The 16,801-nt window shown below is 37.2% G+C and overlaps 2 protein-coding genes across 6 annotated transcripts in view; both read left to right on the forward strand.

The window, feature by feature from the left end:
- The window catches only part of LOC131784609 (fibroblast growth factor receptor-like 1), an 89,408-nt gene that overhangs the window by 34,893 nt on the left and 37,714 nt on the right, over window positions 1-16,801 (forward strand). The window lies entirely within an intron of this gene.
- Window positions 719-15,183, forward strand: LOC136277464 (galactose-specific lectin nattectin-like). 4 transcript variants are annotated; one of them, XM_066159617.1, is made up of 8 exons: window positions 719-822; window positions 1,063-1,178; window positions 1,826-2,012; window positions 2,644-2,852; window positions 7,287-9,235; window positions 9,941-9,990; window positions 12,075-12,216; window positions 15,173-15,183. In XM_066159617.1, the coding sequence occupies exons 1-5, from the start codon at window positions 788-790 to the stop codon at window positions 7,379-7,381; spliced, it is 642 nt and encodes a 213-aa protein (XP_066015714.1). In that variant the 5' UTR covers window positions 719-787; the 3' UTR covers window positions 7,382-9,235; window positions 9,941-9,990; window positions 12,075-12,216; window positions 15,173-15,183. The 4 variants fall into 4 exon arrangements, with proteins under 4 accessions (XP_066015714.1, XP_066015728.1, XP_066015705.1 ...); XM_066159631.1 differs by having other exon boundaries at window positions 4,183-9,990; XM_066159608.1 differs by having other exon boundaries at window positions 7,287-9,990.

A 16,801-nucleotide genomic window follows, 5' to 3' on the forward strand; every position in this document is an offset into this window, starting at 1 on the left:
TGGAAAAATACCCTTAAAACCCCCTAAAAAATGAAAGGCAGACGAAACTGCACTATGCGAAAATAAAGTTTTTGGCAAAATAAAGTTTTTGAAACAAAAAAACAATTTACTTTAACTAGTCAACGGTGAAGTGACGTAGTTTTAAACTAAAATGACAAACAATAACAAAAGTTACACAATATGTGATGTAAGGAAATAACGAACAACACGACGGAAAGAGGACTCTTAAACACTAACGTTGTTAAGGCCGCACAAGAGACCAATATCAATACTGCAAAATACAAAGGCCAAAAATGGAAAAAGATAAGCGAAAATTACGTTAAGTTATCGAACAGCTGCACTTTGCGCGATAGGAGAGAAGAAAGGCATATTGTTGATATATATATATCGAACAATTATGTGAGGTAGCAATAGGTCGGCAATGAAAATGACGAAAAGAAAAAGGTGCTAATGAAACAACAAATATAAACGTTGGCTGGTTACCGGGTGAAAAGACTTAAATAATAAACTCTGAACACGTGAAAAATCCAACACGAATAAATGTTGCACTTGGAACTTACAGCAGATATCACCTTTAAAAATATTTAAAATTTAACAAAAAAATTTAGAAAAAGACAGGGATAATCGTGCTTCTCTATAAAATGAGGTATATTACAAATCAGAAATAAGGTATTTTGATCTTTGTTACTGCTGACAGTCAGCTTTTCTTTCATGGCACAGGTGTGGTTGTTACGTAATATGCTTGATAGATGTACGCTTTTGGATATGAGCCAGTTTGTTTTTCACAATGGCACATTATCATTTGCGTAATGTTTGCTTGAGGTAAGATGATATTGTCGTCGATATAACCAGGGATTAGTCAGGGCTGGTATCAAAAACAGTTTTATTTTCGAACTTCTGGCAGAAGCGCAGAGTTTCTTGTTGTTCCTTTAGTATGCTCCTCTGGTAATAACCGGTAAGCAAACAGAATGTTTTATTTAGTATTTTAGAATTCGCGCCGACAATTGTTTAGGTTCCAATATCTTCCATATAACTTAGGCTAAGTATTTGTTTTCTTTTCAGTCTGACTTGGACTCACTCAGACACCATGATACTCACTTTGCACTTGTTCAAAGCGTTGACAGTTTGTGTTCCGTTCGTTCTTGTTATTTGCGAAGCAAGGAATATCTCTGAATCAGGTGAGTGTGAACCTATTTCAAAACATTTTCACTCGCAATGCCACGTTCTGAAAATCTTTCCTTGCCGAAATTTTTAACTTTAAGTTAATTAATGTTGGCACGTATGGCGCAGCAACAAGAACGCTCCGCTCACCCAGATCGACTCCCACAATGTGAGTTGGATTTGCTTTTATTTTTCGTCGTTCGCTTTCACGAGGGTTTTTACCCCCTCGACAATAATCTATCTTCCAATTGTCAATTCGATCGAGAGAAAGTAGACGAAGAATCACCTGAGGGATTTGCTTTTCTTCGTAGTTAATCCAAATTAGTTTTAATTCTTACGCCTGAGGAAAGGGGTAGTTCTAATTTTATGAAAAGTGTAGAGATATGGGCAGCACCAAAATGTGTTTTACGGCCCTGAATAAGTGGGGCGTTAGAGAAACACTTAATCTGACTTGTGTGGCCAATTATGACACTGAATACACTTTATCTGATTCGTGTAGCCAATCGCAACACAGGATATATATATACTTCATCTAACTCGTGAAGCCAATCAGAACACAGGATATGCTTTATCCAACACGCGTGGCTAATCGTTTTATTTTCGTTTTCGTGGCGGGGAGAAAATTATGGAAGGTTGCTATTTATGGGCATTTCTTTTACAACAGCTCCTGACATTTGCCCCTCCGGATGGATGCGCTGGAATAATGCGTGTTACTACTTTGCAAATGATTCTGTCTCAAGCCGGGTCGCGTGGCAAGACGCTCGACAGGCATGTCAGAGAATCCGTGGAGGAGACCTTGCCAGTATTCACAGTGCTGCGGAGAACGACTTTATAACACGCCATGTCTCAGGGTAAGAGCGGTCCAACTCCCTTTCTGAATTCTCACCAAATATGAAGAAGTCGAAAAACTTAATTTTTGGAAGGGGGGTGGGTAAATGTGTCCTTGCAAGGGAGTGTACCGCTGGATATTGCGTAAAAGACTGTTGCAGCATTTTAGCAATCACCGGGAAAAGGGCAACCTAGTTTCACTGTGTGCAACGCTTACTGCTTAAACCGGAAAACGTTGCGAGACACATTAATCTTATACTTGTGCGAAAGAATGGGCCTAAGAACAAATGTTTATTGTTGTCAGATGGTTTCTTTGTGTTCAATTGACTATTAAGTGAGTTTTATTCCATTTTTACTTAAAAAATATTGTTGATCTCATTGCGTTGAAATCTATATTAATTAATCGTAAACCTATCTCCCAACTCAACCAACATTTGAGTTTGTTTTGAAAATCGTGCATGGAGAAAAGTCATGCACTGTCGCATTGAATGATTCCGAAAATATGATTTGTTGGTTATGACCTGACTCAGTTCGTGCGTTCCATCGTACAACTCTCAGTGCAAGCGCAATTATTCAGCTGTATTTTATCATTAATAAAATAATAGTCTTTATGATTATTTTTTAATTATTCTTATCATCAATTTTATTATGTAGTATTTGTTGGATTGGACTTAATGACCTCAGAGCAGAAGGCAATTTCCAATGGTCGGATGGATCATCATTTGTTTACAAAAACTATAGCAACAACGAACCAAATGATTTCCATGGCCAAGAAGACTGTATAGAAATAAATTGGTGGTCAAATGGTTGGAATGACTTAAATTGCGGTAGGACCCTGTGTTACGTCTGCAAGCAGACCAAGGGTAAGTTACCCACAGTATGCCAGCTGATATGTAAAACTTATCACATTTTAGGCTGATACATTATTTTGTTTTTCACTCTCCGTAGTCACTGTAATGAGAAGTCAATTGTTCGTGTCAAATTTCTATCCCAAGCATGTACGAACCTCACCGCAAGCCCTTATTGAAAACTTAACCCTAAGATCAGTATGCATATTCTCCATACTGTTCTCTACAAATTTCCTAAGGTGCTGATAGGGAGAATTTATTTAAAAGTCAAGAGCCTCTTAGTTGGTGATCATTTCCTTTATTCCCTTCCCGTGACTATGATATTTGTTTCAGGGGTGATATTCAAGAGAGAAATTAGCTGCTAGTCCATGTTAGGGTGAAAAGGATTTAAGTGCTATTGAGAACAATTTTAGCTTTGACGTTTGATTTCATAAACGAATATTCAAGGCAACGTCACTGATCACAAGATAATCTGTTTTATAACTAGGCTTCCTAATATCTTAAACTTGGGTTGATTATGCTGGGTCTGTAGTGTATTTTGGGAAAACAATTTCGTGAGCTTGTATTACTCGCAAGCATATTCTATCCTTTCACGAAGTTAATTGGTTCGGAAAAATTAAGAAACATATTTCTAATATTGCTTTTTTGCAATAAAATTTGGCAATAAAATTTGGCAATTAAAATTTGGCAAAAAATAAAAGCTACAGATATTCATGATATTTACAGAGTCGCCGGTATATGTATGGTCTCTGACCACGTTCTCGGTCCCCAAGTCAACTCTCGCACTATATTTTTACTTTTCACTTGCCTTTCGCTACCGGGTACGTGACACCTTAATTCTTTTACTTCACTTTTTCTCCGACTTTCCAACCCGTCAAGATTTCCGCTTTCAAGCTGCAAACCTTGCGACGTCGTGTATATTTCATTTGTTAGCCTATTTAATTTTGAGAAGAATTTTCCAAAATCGAAAGAGATACGAGCCGACGACTCGAATTTCAAAGTGTGCAATGTTGTACCTAAAGTTCATTTCGAAATACTATTTTTTCCGTTAGTTTGAGGGAAATTAGAATTTGTTTCGGTGGCGCTTTGAAAAGTGTTCAAGGATAAATGGGTTTCAAAACTTGTCATTTAATTCCATATGCTTGTTATTCCGGCCCCTTCATAGTTGCCTCGGAGCATTGCTTCGCAAGAGATACTCATTTAAAGTAACAGATGACGATCACAATACTGCCCGTCTGAATCAAAATATTCCATAATTTGTTTTTGTCAGAAAGTGACGGCTGATCAAAAGAGAAACTCTGCACTGGCTATGTACTAAACGATATTTTTATGATGTGATTCACAGACGCCATCATACCAGAATCAAATGTGAGCTCTTGGGCTTTAGAACCAAGTATTATCGACATTAGTTAGAGACACTAAACCTTTTGTTATCAATATTGTTAATATGTTTGTGTTTGTAAACAAGAGCCAGAATGCTTAGTTGCTACTTTTGGTTTTCAATTGTCGGAATGTCTTAGATGAAAGAGGTATTGTACATAAAAGTTTTCCGATCATCTCAGATTTAGCTGATTCAGGAATGAACATCAAATTTTAAGGAGTTTAATCTTCCAAGAAGATTTTTTCGCAAATGTATTAATATTCAAGCGGTAAAAGACATTTTCTGTGTTAACCTAGCCAAAAAGGAAGTTGGAAAGTAGGAAGCTGACGTCGCAACATGCTCTAGTCTAAACACACTATCGACCAATGAGAGCGCGCGTACCGTCTTAAATATTTTAGGGTGTTGAATACTCCCTAGAACAATGTTTAATGAAGTGAGGCAGAAAATTGTTTAACTATGATTATCCAGGTGGTTAACACAGTAAAAACGCGTTTGAAGTTTCAACTTATTAGACTTCTACTGGCCACCAACTTGCAACGCATTAAAGAAAATGGACACGAAGTCTGACGCCTAGATTACTTGGTCAATCAACCAAGTGCACGCGCCTTAAGTTCAAAGAAAGAACAAAAAAGAGAAAAATGCGCTGTATCAAGAAACAAATTGTAGCTTATTTAATCCAAAGAGCAAAACATCATTATTTACCTTAATGTTACTGTGGTCTTGAGAAATCATATTTGTGTCTGAGCAGTTTACATATACAATAAAAGTTATTAGTTAGAAAAAAGTCAAAACGCCGTAAAGGTGTTTTGAGAGAATAGCAAGCCTTAATAATTTAGGTGCGCTCGACGGCTGTAAAAAAAAACAACAACAACAACAACGAATTAACAAACAAACAACTGTGAAGTTCGTTTTCGATATACGCGCGGAGCGTGAAATTGTGTGCAGTTACGATGCGAAATGTGGTACTACAAGACTTCAAGGCCCCGATCCAACTTTGAACTTTTCATGCATTGAAATTTACCTCCTTACTGAGTTCATAAGTAGAAAGATGCTTGAGTCGAATAAGCTGAACATTAATTTTGGTTGACCCAAGAATGGTTGGCGCAAAGGAGGTACGTATGGTATGATACATTAGAGCACTTTTTGATTGGGTGTCATGTAATTAAAACCAAAGCAATCTCAAAAGCCAAACTTGCATAAGAAGAAACATATCACGGGGAGGCATATTATGCGAACTTGAAGTAAAAACAAGCAAACTGCATGAAGTGCGGGAAAACGAGGGTGACCAAGTCGAAATTTGTTTTAGTTCTGAATCTGACTGAGGTGTTTTCTGGACCAATCACATAGCGATGTAAAGCAAAAACAAAGCAATCCCGGGTTATTTTTGCCACTCAATTGAAAATTGCTCTATTCACACGTAATTTATTGTCATGGCCACCGTGTTTTCTATAGTAAGGTGAGGAATTTTTAACATTATAAATCAAGGCTGAAAGAAATGACTGTAAGGGAAATTTTCAGACGTGCAGATAACCATATATCTATAATCTCCTTCGCAGCCGTTGTTTGTTCTCGTCACACAACGCCCTCTATTCCACGTTGGAGAGAACACCATTGTGACGAGACCAAATGATGGTTGCGAAAGAGACTCTGCTTACAGCCGTTCCTCTAACAGAAAGGGAACCACAGTTACTCGCCTCAAAAATATAATTTCACGTAATTTTACTGCGAAAAGCAGACTGAAACTGTCGTACCTCCAATATACCCTAACCAAAGACACATTGCGAACTTGTATAAGGGAAGATACACTAAGCAAGAGAAAAGGATCATATTTCAAAGAGGGATCCTTGATTGGTTGTTACCTATCTGGACTTTGCCCTCTGTGTGTGAGATACGTGATAAAATACAGGTTGTTTGCTGGAATTAACACGCGATTGAGTGAATTCCAGAGTAGCTAAAGCGAATTTCATTCGCAGAAAGAGTCAAAACGCGGGAGAATGCGTGGAAAATTCACTATCTGTAGCATAAAGTTTCATGTAAATTTTTCCCAGTGGTGTCGGATAATGCGGTTAGAATACGTGATAAAATGCAGATTGTCTACAAGGAAATGGCATGTGATATGGCGAGGTCTAATGTGACAAAATGGAATTTGATTGGTAGAATACATTTCAAGCAAGTGAACAATTGCCTCATGTTCATGTAGTGCAATGATTGGGTATGTCGTAATTGGACTTTGGATGATGTTTTCACAGTACGTGATGGAATTTAAGTTGTTTGGCGTGTGCATTGTGAGAAAAGGAGCGGAAAAAACACGTTTTATCTGAAAAAATTATACAATAAAAATAAATGCGAACCTTTCATATTCCGAAAAATCTCGACCTCACTCACTTGAAAGGCACAATCATAAAACTTTTCAAATGAGCTCAAGATTTCTGGTTAATGTCATTCTTTGTGCGCAGCCCCCTGATTCCATGACATCATTTACATGAAAACAATACCCAAACGATGTGATTGGTGCATGATATGCAAACGCTGTGATATGATTGGCGCGACATACACACCCTTATGCGGCAATCTGATTGGTGCGAGATACAAACCCTAATGCGACGATCTGATTGGTGCGAGCAACATACCACTCTACACGCTAACAAAATAACTCAAAAAGAAGGCAAGAAACAATACAAGAATATGAAAAGAAAATGGGTGATTTGTACACAACCTGAATAGGGGATACTTGAAATGACTGTTAGAGATATAGTCAGGCCACCTAACCAGCATTAATGGTAGTTTGAATAATATAAGATTATGCTCGAGTGATAAAAGCATTACGATTCAAACAATGGATAACCATAAAAACGACTACAAATGTATAAAAAAAATAAGGAAATGTGTGAATTAGGCTACAGATATGCAGAGTTTGTTAGCTTATACTCTCTCTCAGTGTCTGCTCTTTCGATTCCTGATGAAATTATTTGTCTAGGTTGTATTTTCAAGAAAGATCACTTAATTAATGCCATTTAAATCACTCGCATATACTGAGGGTTTTTGTTTTTGCTTTTTTTATTTCACAGAGGCTCTTCCCATTCTTACAACTCTTCCAACTGACCGACTGCCGGGTGAGCTTTTTTTATATGTTGTCCATCTAACCCTCCCAACGATGATTTAATGGAAAGTTGAATTTAACCGTTACCGTTGAATTTTTTTGTTTTGTTTGTTTGTTTGTTGGTTCGTAACTTCGTAACTTGGCGCGCAAGTTGCTAACTTCGGACCACATCTTGGTAACTTGCAATGGCAACATAATGACTTGCGACTTGCGATTGCAACCTAAACGTGCATGGCATCACTTGGTGGCTTACAATGATAACATAGCAACTTGCAATGGTAACTTAGTAAATTGCAAAGGTAATTTAGTAACTTGCCATGGTATTTTCGTAACTTCTCATTAACAATAGCAATTGAGAACTCTGAAATGGGAATTTAGAAATTTGCCATCTTATTTTAATACCTTTTAATGGTATTTTAGTGACTTGTAATAGCAACTTGGCGATTTAGGAATTTGCCATCTTATTTTAGTAACTTGTAATGGACACTTAATAACTTGGAATGGCGATTTAGTAACTTGCAATAGCAATTTGATAACTTGCCATGGTAAATCAGTACCTTACAATAGCAACTGAGCCATTTGCGGTGGCAATTTAGTACTTTGCAAAGGCAATTTAAGAATTTGTCTTTGTATTGTATCTTGTAATGGCTATTTAGTAAATTGCATTAGCAATTTAGTAACTTGTCATAGTATTTTAGCAATTTACATTAGCAACTAAGCACTTTGCAGTGGCAATATATTACTTTGCTGAGGCAGTTTAATAATTTGCCTTTGTATTCTTGTACCTTGTAATTTATAATGGCTATTTAGTAAATTGCATCTATCAGCAATTTAGAACTTGCCATAGTATTTTAGCAACTTACAGGGAATATAGTACGTTGTAATGGCAATTTAAACATTTGTCTTCTTATTTCAGTAACTTCCAATAGAAACTTAATAACTTCTAATGGCAGTCTAATATCTTGACGTGGTATTCCTATAACTTGCAGGTGCAGCTCAGTAACTTGCGAAGACCCTTGATTAAGCAATTTGCTCTGGCGACTTTTTGACTTGCAATGGCAATTTTGTTACATCCAGTGGCAATTCACTAACTTGTCAAAGCAAACGATTGCAAATCAATCACGTCATGCGGGGCGTGGCGGAATTTTTAGTTTATCGCCACACTTGCGTTTAAGATGCTCGTAAGTAAGTCAGATGACCAGACAATTTAGTTCCTTGACGGGGTGCGCAACCGCTTGTCAAAAAGGACAAGGACTCTGCGAACGACATTGGCAACCTTCAGGACAATTTGTAGGAACTACTTATCTTTAAACCTCATCTTCTAACATTAAGTTGGTTTTTTTCTTTTTCAGTATGGCTGTTTTGGTTGAGTCGTAACCTATACTCAGCCACACATTAATGGCGCGTTATGAAACGCAACACAGTAATTTTGCAGTTTCTTTTAAAAATGCTTTTCACCCCGCGAATGTCGCAAACGGGTCATTGTTGGAGATTTCTTAAACATTTCCATCCATGGTAAAGCAATTGCGCATGGTCATTGCATTTTCTGAGATATCCGTGGCGACAACTGAAAATGGAGATAAAAAGGAACAAATTTTGATGAAAAGTAAATAATGTGGATTCATGCATATTCCATTGAAATGTTGATATACGGCTAAAAAGTTGCGTTATACAAAAAAATGTAAAATAGAAAGAAAAAAGATTTGTTGGCTATACTCACAGGAAATCCTTTGTCAAATGAGAAGGTTAAGACTTTGCCAGAGAATCTCCTAAGAATAATTTTCGAGGATCAAACAAGCTGAGCATAACAATAACAGCAAGAATTCATCCTTTCCTGGTAGAAGCCATCACAAAATTTATACAAATTTACAATTTATAGGCAGTCATCGATTCCATTGGTGCTTGTGACATTAAAAGGTTTGTATGCACAATTGTCTTTTTTTCCTGAAATAAAGCTGTCGCGATGTTTTAGAACGGTGTTTCTGTTATGCAACGTGATTCCATACCAAAACTGCCGTTTGCGTTAGGTGCAAGTGGGCTGGGACAGATTTTGTATTCAGAATGGCCAAGGATTTGTGAGAAACAAGTGTTTTTACACGAGGAAATAGAAAGACTGAAGTATAATTTTAAGAGAAATCCCAGAGAAAGAAGGTTTATTTTGAGATGTCAGGGTTCCAGCTTAGAGAAAGACAACAATCCAGAGCCTTGATTTCACTCATAAATCATACATACACAACCCTTGCTTAAGTGGCCTTCTCCCGGGAGGCTAAGATTCAATCATATTTAATTTTTGACTTAGAAAACATATTTCGTGTGGCTCTGATTATAGCATCCATATGCGTCCATTCCAAGGTAAAATACCACATTTTTATCATTCGCCAGACAATAACGTAGACAAGATTTTTCTCCGCTTATATGTAGATTGGATGGACTTTGTCATTGTTGTCTGGTGATGGAGAATTTCATTAACACCCCCATTACTCTTGGGTTAATTATTTCCATACCCCCACCCTCACTGCACCTTGCCTAACTCGTGAACTTAGTCATATTCATCAGGTACATTATCTGAGAAGTTGTGCAATCTTTCACCGTGAACCCGTGATATTTGTGTTCTATTCCCAGGTCCTCAATCCTCCGCGTTGGGAAATTGAAGAGGAGAATTAGATAATAAGGTAATTAAATATGGAGAAGGAAAGGGTTGAATGGTGCATGGTCTGTCACAGTGACATCTCTTTACGAATTCTAACTTTAGTGAGATATGATTAGTTTCGTTACTCATTCTTGGTTAGCTTACGCAATCGATCTGCCATTTTTCCCAAAAGATTGCGGGAAAAACTACGCTTAGGAAAAGTACAAGAGACTTTTAGAGAACAACGATGGCGACGATAATGAGAAGGTGACGAAATATAAGATTTCCTGAACCTGAAAAATCGCTTAGCGTGCGTTTGAAAACTTTTTATAAATTGCTCTGAGAAATGCGCGCGCTGTGATTGGTCAGAACGAGTTCATTATATTTCCATAACGCGCGCGTCTACGTCACACGAGTGCACTGTTGAAATATAATGCACGCAGCCTACGTCATCGGTATGAGCGCGCAACTCACGATGAATTTTATGAAAAAAATAAAAAAAGCTTGTTCCTCGAGCATTGTTGAGTTATAAAAGCACTTGGGAATTTTTAAGAACACTCGAGAAGTTCGAGAAGTACGAGAAGCACGAGCCGAAGGTGAGTGCCTCGCTGCACTTCTCTCGTGTTCCTGAAATTCCCGCCTGCTTATAGAACTCAGAAACGCGCTCGGTGCATTTTTTATTTCTCTATTAAATATCTTGGTCGTCCTCTACAAATCAACATTATGAAATCTCCAAAATTTTGCACAGTCTGAGAGTGGGAACCCCTTGGGCAAATTATCCACGTTTCTGCTTCGAACTCTACGCTATATTCTCATGTTTTGCTGAAAGAAAAGATCTGGCGCCGTTTAAGACAGCGAACACCGCGACAGTTTATATACCCATGCTTGAAGTTCAATTGCAAATGAACACATCACAGAACGGTGCTATATAGTTGTCTATATCGAGATTGACGTGGGTCTTCTTGATATATTTGCTACTGAAGGTCTTAGTCTAAGGTATGCCGTGTTGATTTTAAGTCTCTGATTAAGTTCACGACCCTTGTGTCAAATCCTCTTTAGCATATGATAAAATTAATTTTCTTCTAAGATAAGCTTGATCAGTAAGTATTGATAAGGCCGATAAGATCAGAGATTATTATGCAGGGGTACATTCAACGAGAAACCCCAACAACGCAAATACTGATCCTTTTGATATTTAGATGATAATTCGTTGGGCGCGCCTTTAGAGGTCTGAGTTTTAAATTTCAAGGTCTTTCCAGTCACAAATCGCTGTCAAGGCTCTGATGTGCATGCTTGCTTACAAGATGTTTTACATGTAAGCTTCAAGGAAGACACATTGAAAAACATGAAAACATTAGGTATCAGCGACAACATTTTCGCATGCTTTTGAAATGATTTTCACGTGCCTTTCACTTGCACATAAAACTATAGGTGTGAAAATCGTATTTAGACTTCGTCTAGATTTCACCATTACAAGAGCCTGAGTACGTGCAAATATACATCTGGGTTTTTTTAAGACTTCTGCCTTGTATTGTTGTCTATCATGCGGGGAGCTTTTCTTTGTGTGAAAAAAAAACCTTTCATTTTTTTCTCGTGACTCTGGCGAACCCTTCTCGTTATCAAACGGAAGTTGTGAGATGATCCTCTTTCGAAATAACAGTCAAGGTGAAATTATAAGGGTTTGTATGGGAATATTTATGACCGCTCTAAAGAATAAAAAAATAGGTCAAATGCTGAATGAAAATACCTCACCTTACTTCCACAGTACGTTGCCTGTTATTTGACCGCTTACTTCGTTGAAGGGAATCCATTTTAGCGAGTTATACATTTCGAGGTTTTCTACGCACATAAGAAAAGCTTTTCTTATATGTATGTATGATTGTGTGTGTGATCTAGCAATGACTTATGAACAGCAGGTAGGCAAATAGAATTTGCTTTTTTTGTAACCTTGCTCCAAATTCTGCTACCTCAGTTTGTTGGTTATCTAAAATATTTGACAGTAAATTATCTCTTTTTCGTTAACGGACCCAAAACGGGATTATTTAAATTTTTATGAACTTTTGTGGCCTTTACGGTTCGTGGGCAAGACTGCTTGAGAAATGACGCAAGTTTTTTTTTTATGAAAAGGAAGACAAATGCATTGCGAGCAGCTCTGAATACCTTTATGAAAGAAACTGATACTTCAGGAATCATCATTCGCAGCCAAACACCTTGAGAACGTCAAGTCACCAACCGTGTTTACAGGGAACTTTTTCTATGCGCATTACAGGTAAGCAGAGTTTCACTAAAACTACAAACTTGAAAACAATTTTTCTGATAATAATTAACCAATGCTTAACCAATTGAAATACTCCATACTAGAAAAAGCTGAGACAGACTAACTGAAAAATACTACATCAAACTACAATGGAACTACACGAAACCATGCTGAAGAACTTAAGCTACGTACAGCATCCCACACCAAAATTCACGAAACTACACTAAACTACATCAAAGCATACTTGACTTCATCAAGCTACACCAAACTACACCAACTTACTCCACACTACGCCAGCTTACACCAAACTGTACACCAAACTACGCCAACTTGCACCAAACCACACCAAACTACACCAACTTACATCAAACTTCAACAGACTACACCAAACTACACCAATGACTACACCAGAACACACCAAACTACAATAAACACACCAAACTACACTAAACTACATCAACTTACTCCAAACTAAACCAGACTACACCAAATTACACTAAACAGCACAAAGTTATACAATCTGTGAAAACCTGCAACCGGACTACCATCTGAACTACAGTGTGCTAGATTAAAGCTCACCCAATGCTAGGCAACTTCACTGATTTCACCAACTACACGAACTGAAGCTAAAAGTACGCGAAAATACACCCAACTCCAGCAGTTGCTAAATTATCAACCAAACTCAAATATGGTCAATTCATTTCAACCACAATTAAAATAAATTTAAAAACTATATAAACTCTTTATGATAAGGACACGAGACAGAACTTAACATTTCAACAGGCTGTCATGTATATTCTCCTCTCAGTGGAAAAAAACTTGAAAGGAAAAACTTAAAATCACTTTACGGATGGTCTTATACTTAGTAGCTGAGAATTATGTCCTAGCAAAAAATGTTAAGCGTCACACTTTCATCATCAAAATTTCAATAGCCAATCAGTTGTTACCTTGGAGAAAGGTTTCATTATGAAAAGCACTTGAAATTTGAGCTTTTCAACAATAACTGTGGAAACAATGTCTTGATATCCTAAAGTGCGCTTTTCAGCATCCACTGGCATATTTTCATCTGACAGGAAAATGAATCATGTCTTATACAGAATTTGCGTTACACTTTGAATCGTATTCCGCCAGCACAATAACAACTTCAATCTCAAGAATCTATTTTTTCCTTTAGTTCCGCGGCATTTTGATCTCGAATCATTAAGCTCTTTAATTCCCAAATCTCATGAAAAACTAATTGAAAGAAATATGACTCGTTTGCGGTAAAATTTGGTGATTAAAAGCAATGTCAAAGTAAGGCAAACTCGTCATGTTCAACCTTGATAATACGGAAACATAACACAAGGTACGTGCAATTTCTTTTGGGAAGGAAAAAAGAACAAGGATAATTTGGTTACAACTGGATAAATATGCTTCTCATTGATCGCCGAACCAGTGTGCTAGTAGAATATGGTTTGAAACTTAACCATGATGCAGATTGTTACCACTGTGTTATTGGCCTCTTATTTTCTATTATCAAATATGTTTCTGATATGGTTGAAAATATTTGGAGCCTAACTTTCATTGTGCATCTGCGGCCACACTAAAGGGTGGCAGATTCCAAGCCCGATTTTTTCAGTTTTCATTTTTATTGTATAATTAAGAAAATTGAAGACGGAAATCTTTGCGAAATTTGCCTCCAAAATTTCGAAATAACTGCTATCTTTGCATTAGCATTGCATCAGTTCTTTCCTAATTCGGATTTTGAATGTCGATGAAAGGAGGAGAGGAACCCGTCGGTTTCATTTTGATTAAGGGCACTGCTACTACGTTATATTAAACGAATTCTGAACAGGACGAGGATAGTTTCCTTAAGAGTACTTTTCATACAGTAAAACTTCTAATCTGAGGGCTAAGAAATATAGACTTAATAATCTATTTTTGTTACGAGAATTCGTCGAGATGCAAAACGTGACATGAACTGACAGATTGACTTCCGTTGTGTCCTTTAGAGCTCAGAAATCAAATTTCAGATATACAAGATAGAATTTCTTGATTTATAAGATAAAAGTTTTCTTTTCGTTTAACGCTGACTCTAAGATATATCCCAAGTAACCTTGCTTTATGAGATGGGGTGCATTCGGTTGCAAGGTTGCAGAGAAAACGTTTAGGAACAGCAATAATATAAGGGGTGTGTAAAACTGCTCTTATATGAAAAAGCAATAACTTTTAATGATGTAACTTGCTGGTCTGAGCCTTATACGAGTTTTTTAGGTTTTTTCTTATCTTGGATCGATATCATTTCTCTATAATTACTATATGTTCCAAGCTGAAAAAACCATGAGTCATAGACTCGTCCTAAACATAGCATCACTAAAAGTTTTCTCGGCAACAAGATTTGATTGCAACTTGGTACCCTGGCCTGGAAACAAAACCTATTACAAGCACTGGGCAATGGTCCTTGAAAAGCCTGGCTGTTATAAAGGAAACGATCGAATGATTTTTCTTAGTCCTACCGTTTAAGCAATACTTTAATCAGAATTTTAACACTTGTTACCATGAATTTTCCATTTAATAGTTCTGCTTTTCAAATCCTTCATGGGAACGTGGGAAAACACCATCAAGCAAGATCTATACGTTTAATCTAAACATTATATGCTTGACTGAAAGATGTACGCTATTGGAAATGAGTCACTTTGTTTTTCACAATGATACATTATCATTTGCGTAAGGTTTGCTTGAGGCAAGACCATACTGTTGTTGATATAACCAGGGATCAGTTAGGGCTGGTATCAAAAACAGTTTCGCTTTCGAACTTCTGGCCAAAGCGCAGAGTTTCTTGTTGTTCCTTTAATATACTTTTCTGATAATAACAGGTAAGCAAACAGAATGTTTTATTTTATGTATAACGAGCCGTATAGCATCCGCGCTGACAATTGTTTAGGTTTCCAGTATCTTCCATGTTACTGAGTATTTGTTTTCTTTTCAGTCTCACTTGAACTCACGCAGACACCATGATACTCACTTCGCACTTGTTCAAAGCGTTGATAGTTTGTGTTCCGTTCGTTCTTGTTATTTGCGATGCAAGGAATGTGTTTGGATCAGGTGAGTGTGAACCTACTTAAAAAACATTTTCAACTGCAATACCATGTTGTGAAAATCTTTCTATCAAGGAAAAATTTAAGTTTAGGTTGATTAATGTTGGCATGCTTGGCGTAAGAACACTCCGCTTACGCAGACCGACTCTTAGAACTGGATCGTATGTGAGTTGGATTTGCTTTTAGTTTCCGTCGCTTTCACGAGGGTTTTTACTCCCTCTACAATATTCTACCTTCCAATTGTCAATTCGATGTAGAGAAAGTAGACGAAGAAGCACTTCTGGGATTTGCTTTTCTTCGTAGTTAATCCAACTTCATTTGAATTCTTATGCCTGTGGAAGAGGGTTGATCTAATTTAAAAAATGGTAGAGATATGGGCAGCACCAAAATATGTTTTATGTCCTGAAAAGGCAGTGCGTCAAAGAAACACTTTATCTGACTCGTGTAGCCAATCATAACACTGAATACAATTTATCTGATTCGTGTAGCCAATCATAACTCAGGATACACATTATCTAACTCGTGAAGCCAATCAGAACACAGGATATGCTTTATCCAATACGTGTGGCTAACCGTTTTATTTTCGTTTTCGTGGCGGGGAGAAAATTACGGAAGGTTGTTATTTATGGGCATTTCTTTTACAACAGCCCCTGACATTTGCCCCCCTGGATGGATGCATTGGAATAACACGTGTTACTACTTTGCTAATAATTTTGAATCAAACCGGGTCGCATGGCAAGACGCTCGACAGGCATGTCAGAGAATCCGTGGAGGAGACCTTGTCAGCATTCACAGTGCTGCAGAGAACGACTTTATAGGACGCCACATCTCAGGGTAAGCGCGGTCTAATACCCCTACTAAATTCTTACCAAATATAAAGAAGTCGAAAAACATAATTTTTGAAATGGGGGGTGGGAACATGTGTTCCTGCAAAGGAGTGTAACGCTCAATATTGCGTAAAGAACTGTTGCAGCATTTTTTGCAATCATTGGGAAAAGGGAAACTTAGTTGCACTGTGTGTAACACTTACTTCTTAAACCGGAAAACGTTGCGAGACATATTAATCTCATACTTCTGCGAAAGAATGGACGCAAGGAGAAAACAAACATGTTTACAAACGTTTATTGTTGTCAGATGGTTTCTTTGCGTTCAATTGACTATTAATTGAGTTTGATTCCATTTTTACTCTCATTGCGTTGAAACTTACATTATTAAAGCGTAAATCTAACTCCCAACACAACCAATATTTGAGTTTTTTTTCAAAATCGTGCATGGAGAAAAGTTGTGCACTGTCTCACTGAATGATTCTGAAAATATGACTTACTGGTTATGACCTGACTCAGTTCGTGCGTTGTATCGTACAACTCTCTGTGCACTTATTTCACCTGTCGTTCATCATTAATAAGATAATAGTCATTATGATTATTTTTATAATTATTCTTATCATTAATTTTATTATGTAGTCCTTGTTGGATTGGATTTAATGACCTCAGGACAGAAGGCAATTTCCAATGGTCGGA

This window comes from Pocillopora verrucosa, chromosome 1 (genome assembly GCF_036669915.1).
Source record: "Pocillopora verrucosa isolate sample1 chromosome 1, ASM3666991v2, whole genome shotgun sequence".
Taxonomy (NCBI): Eukaryota; Metazoa; Cnidaria; class Anthozoa; order Scleractinia; family Pocilloporidae; genus Pocillopora; species Pocillopora verrucosa.

Bases quoted from the DNA above. Each gene is read 5' to 3' on its own strand.
- LOC136277464 (XM_066159608.1), top strand. From the start codon at position 788: ATGGCACATTATCATTTGCGTAATGTTTGCTTGAG. The intron at 823-1,062 runs GTAAGATGATAT...TTTTCTTTTCAG, and splicing joins TTGCGTAATGTTTGCTTGAG to TCTGACTTGGACTCACTCAG. The intron at 2,853-7,286 runs GTAAGTTACCCA...TTTATTTCACAG, and splicing joins CGTCTGCAAGCAGACCAAGG to AGGCTCTTCCCATTCTTACA.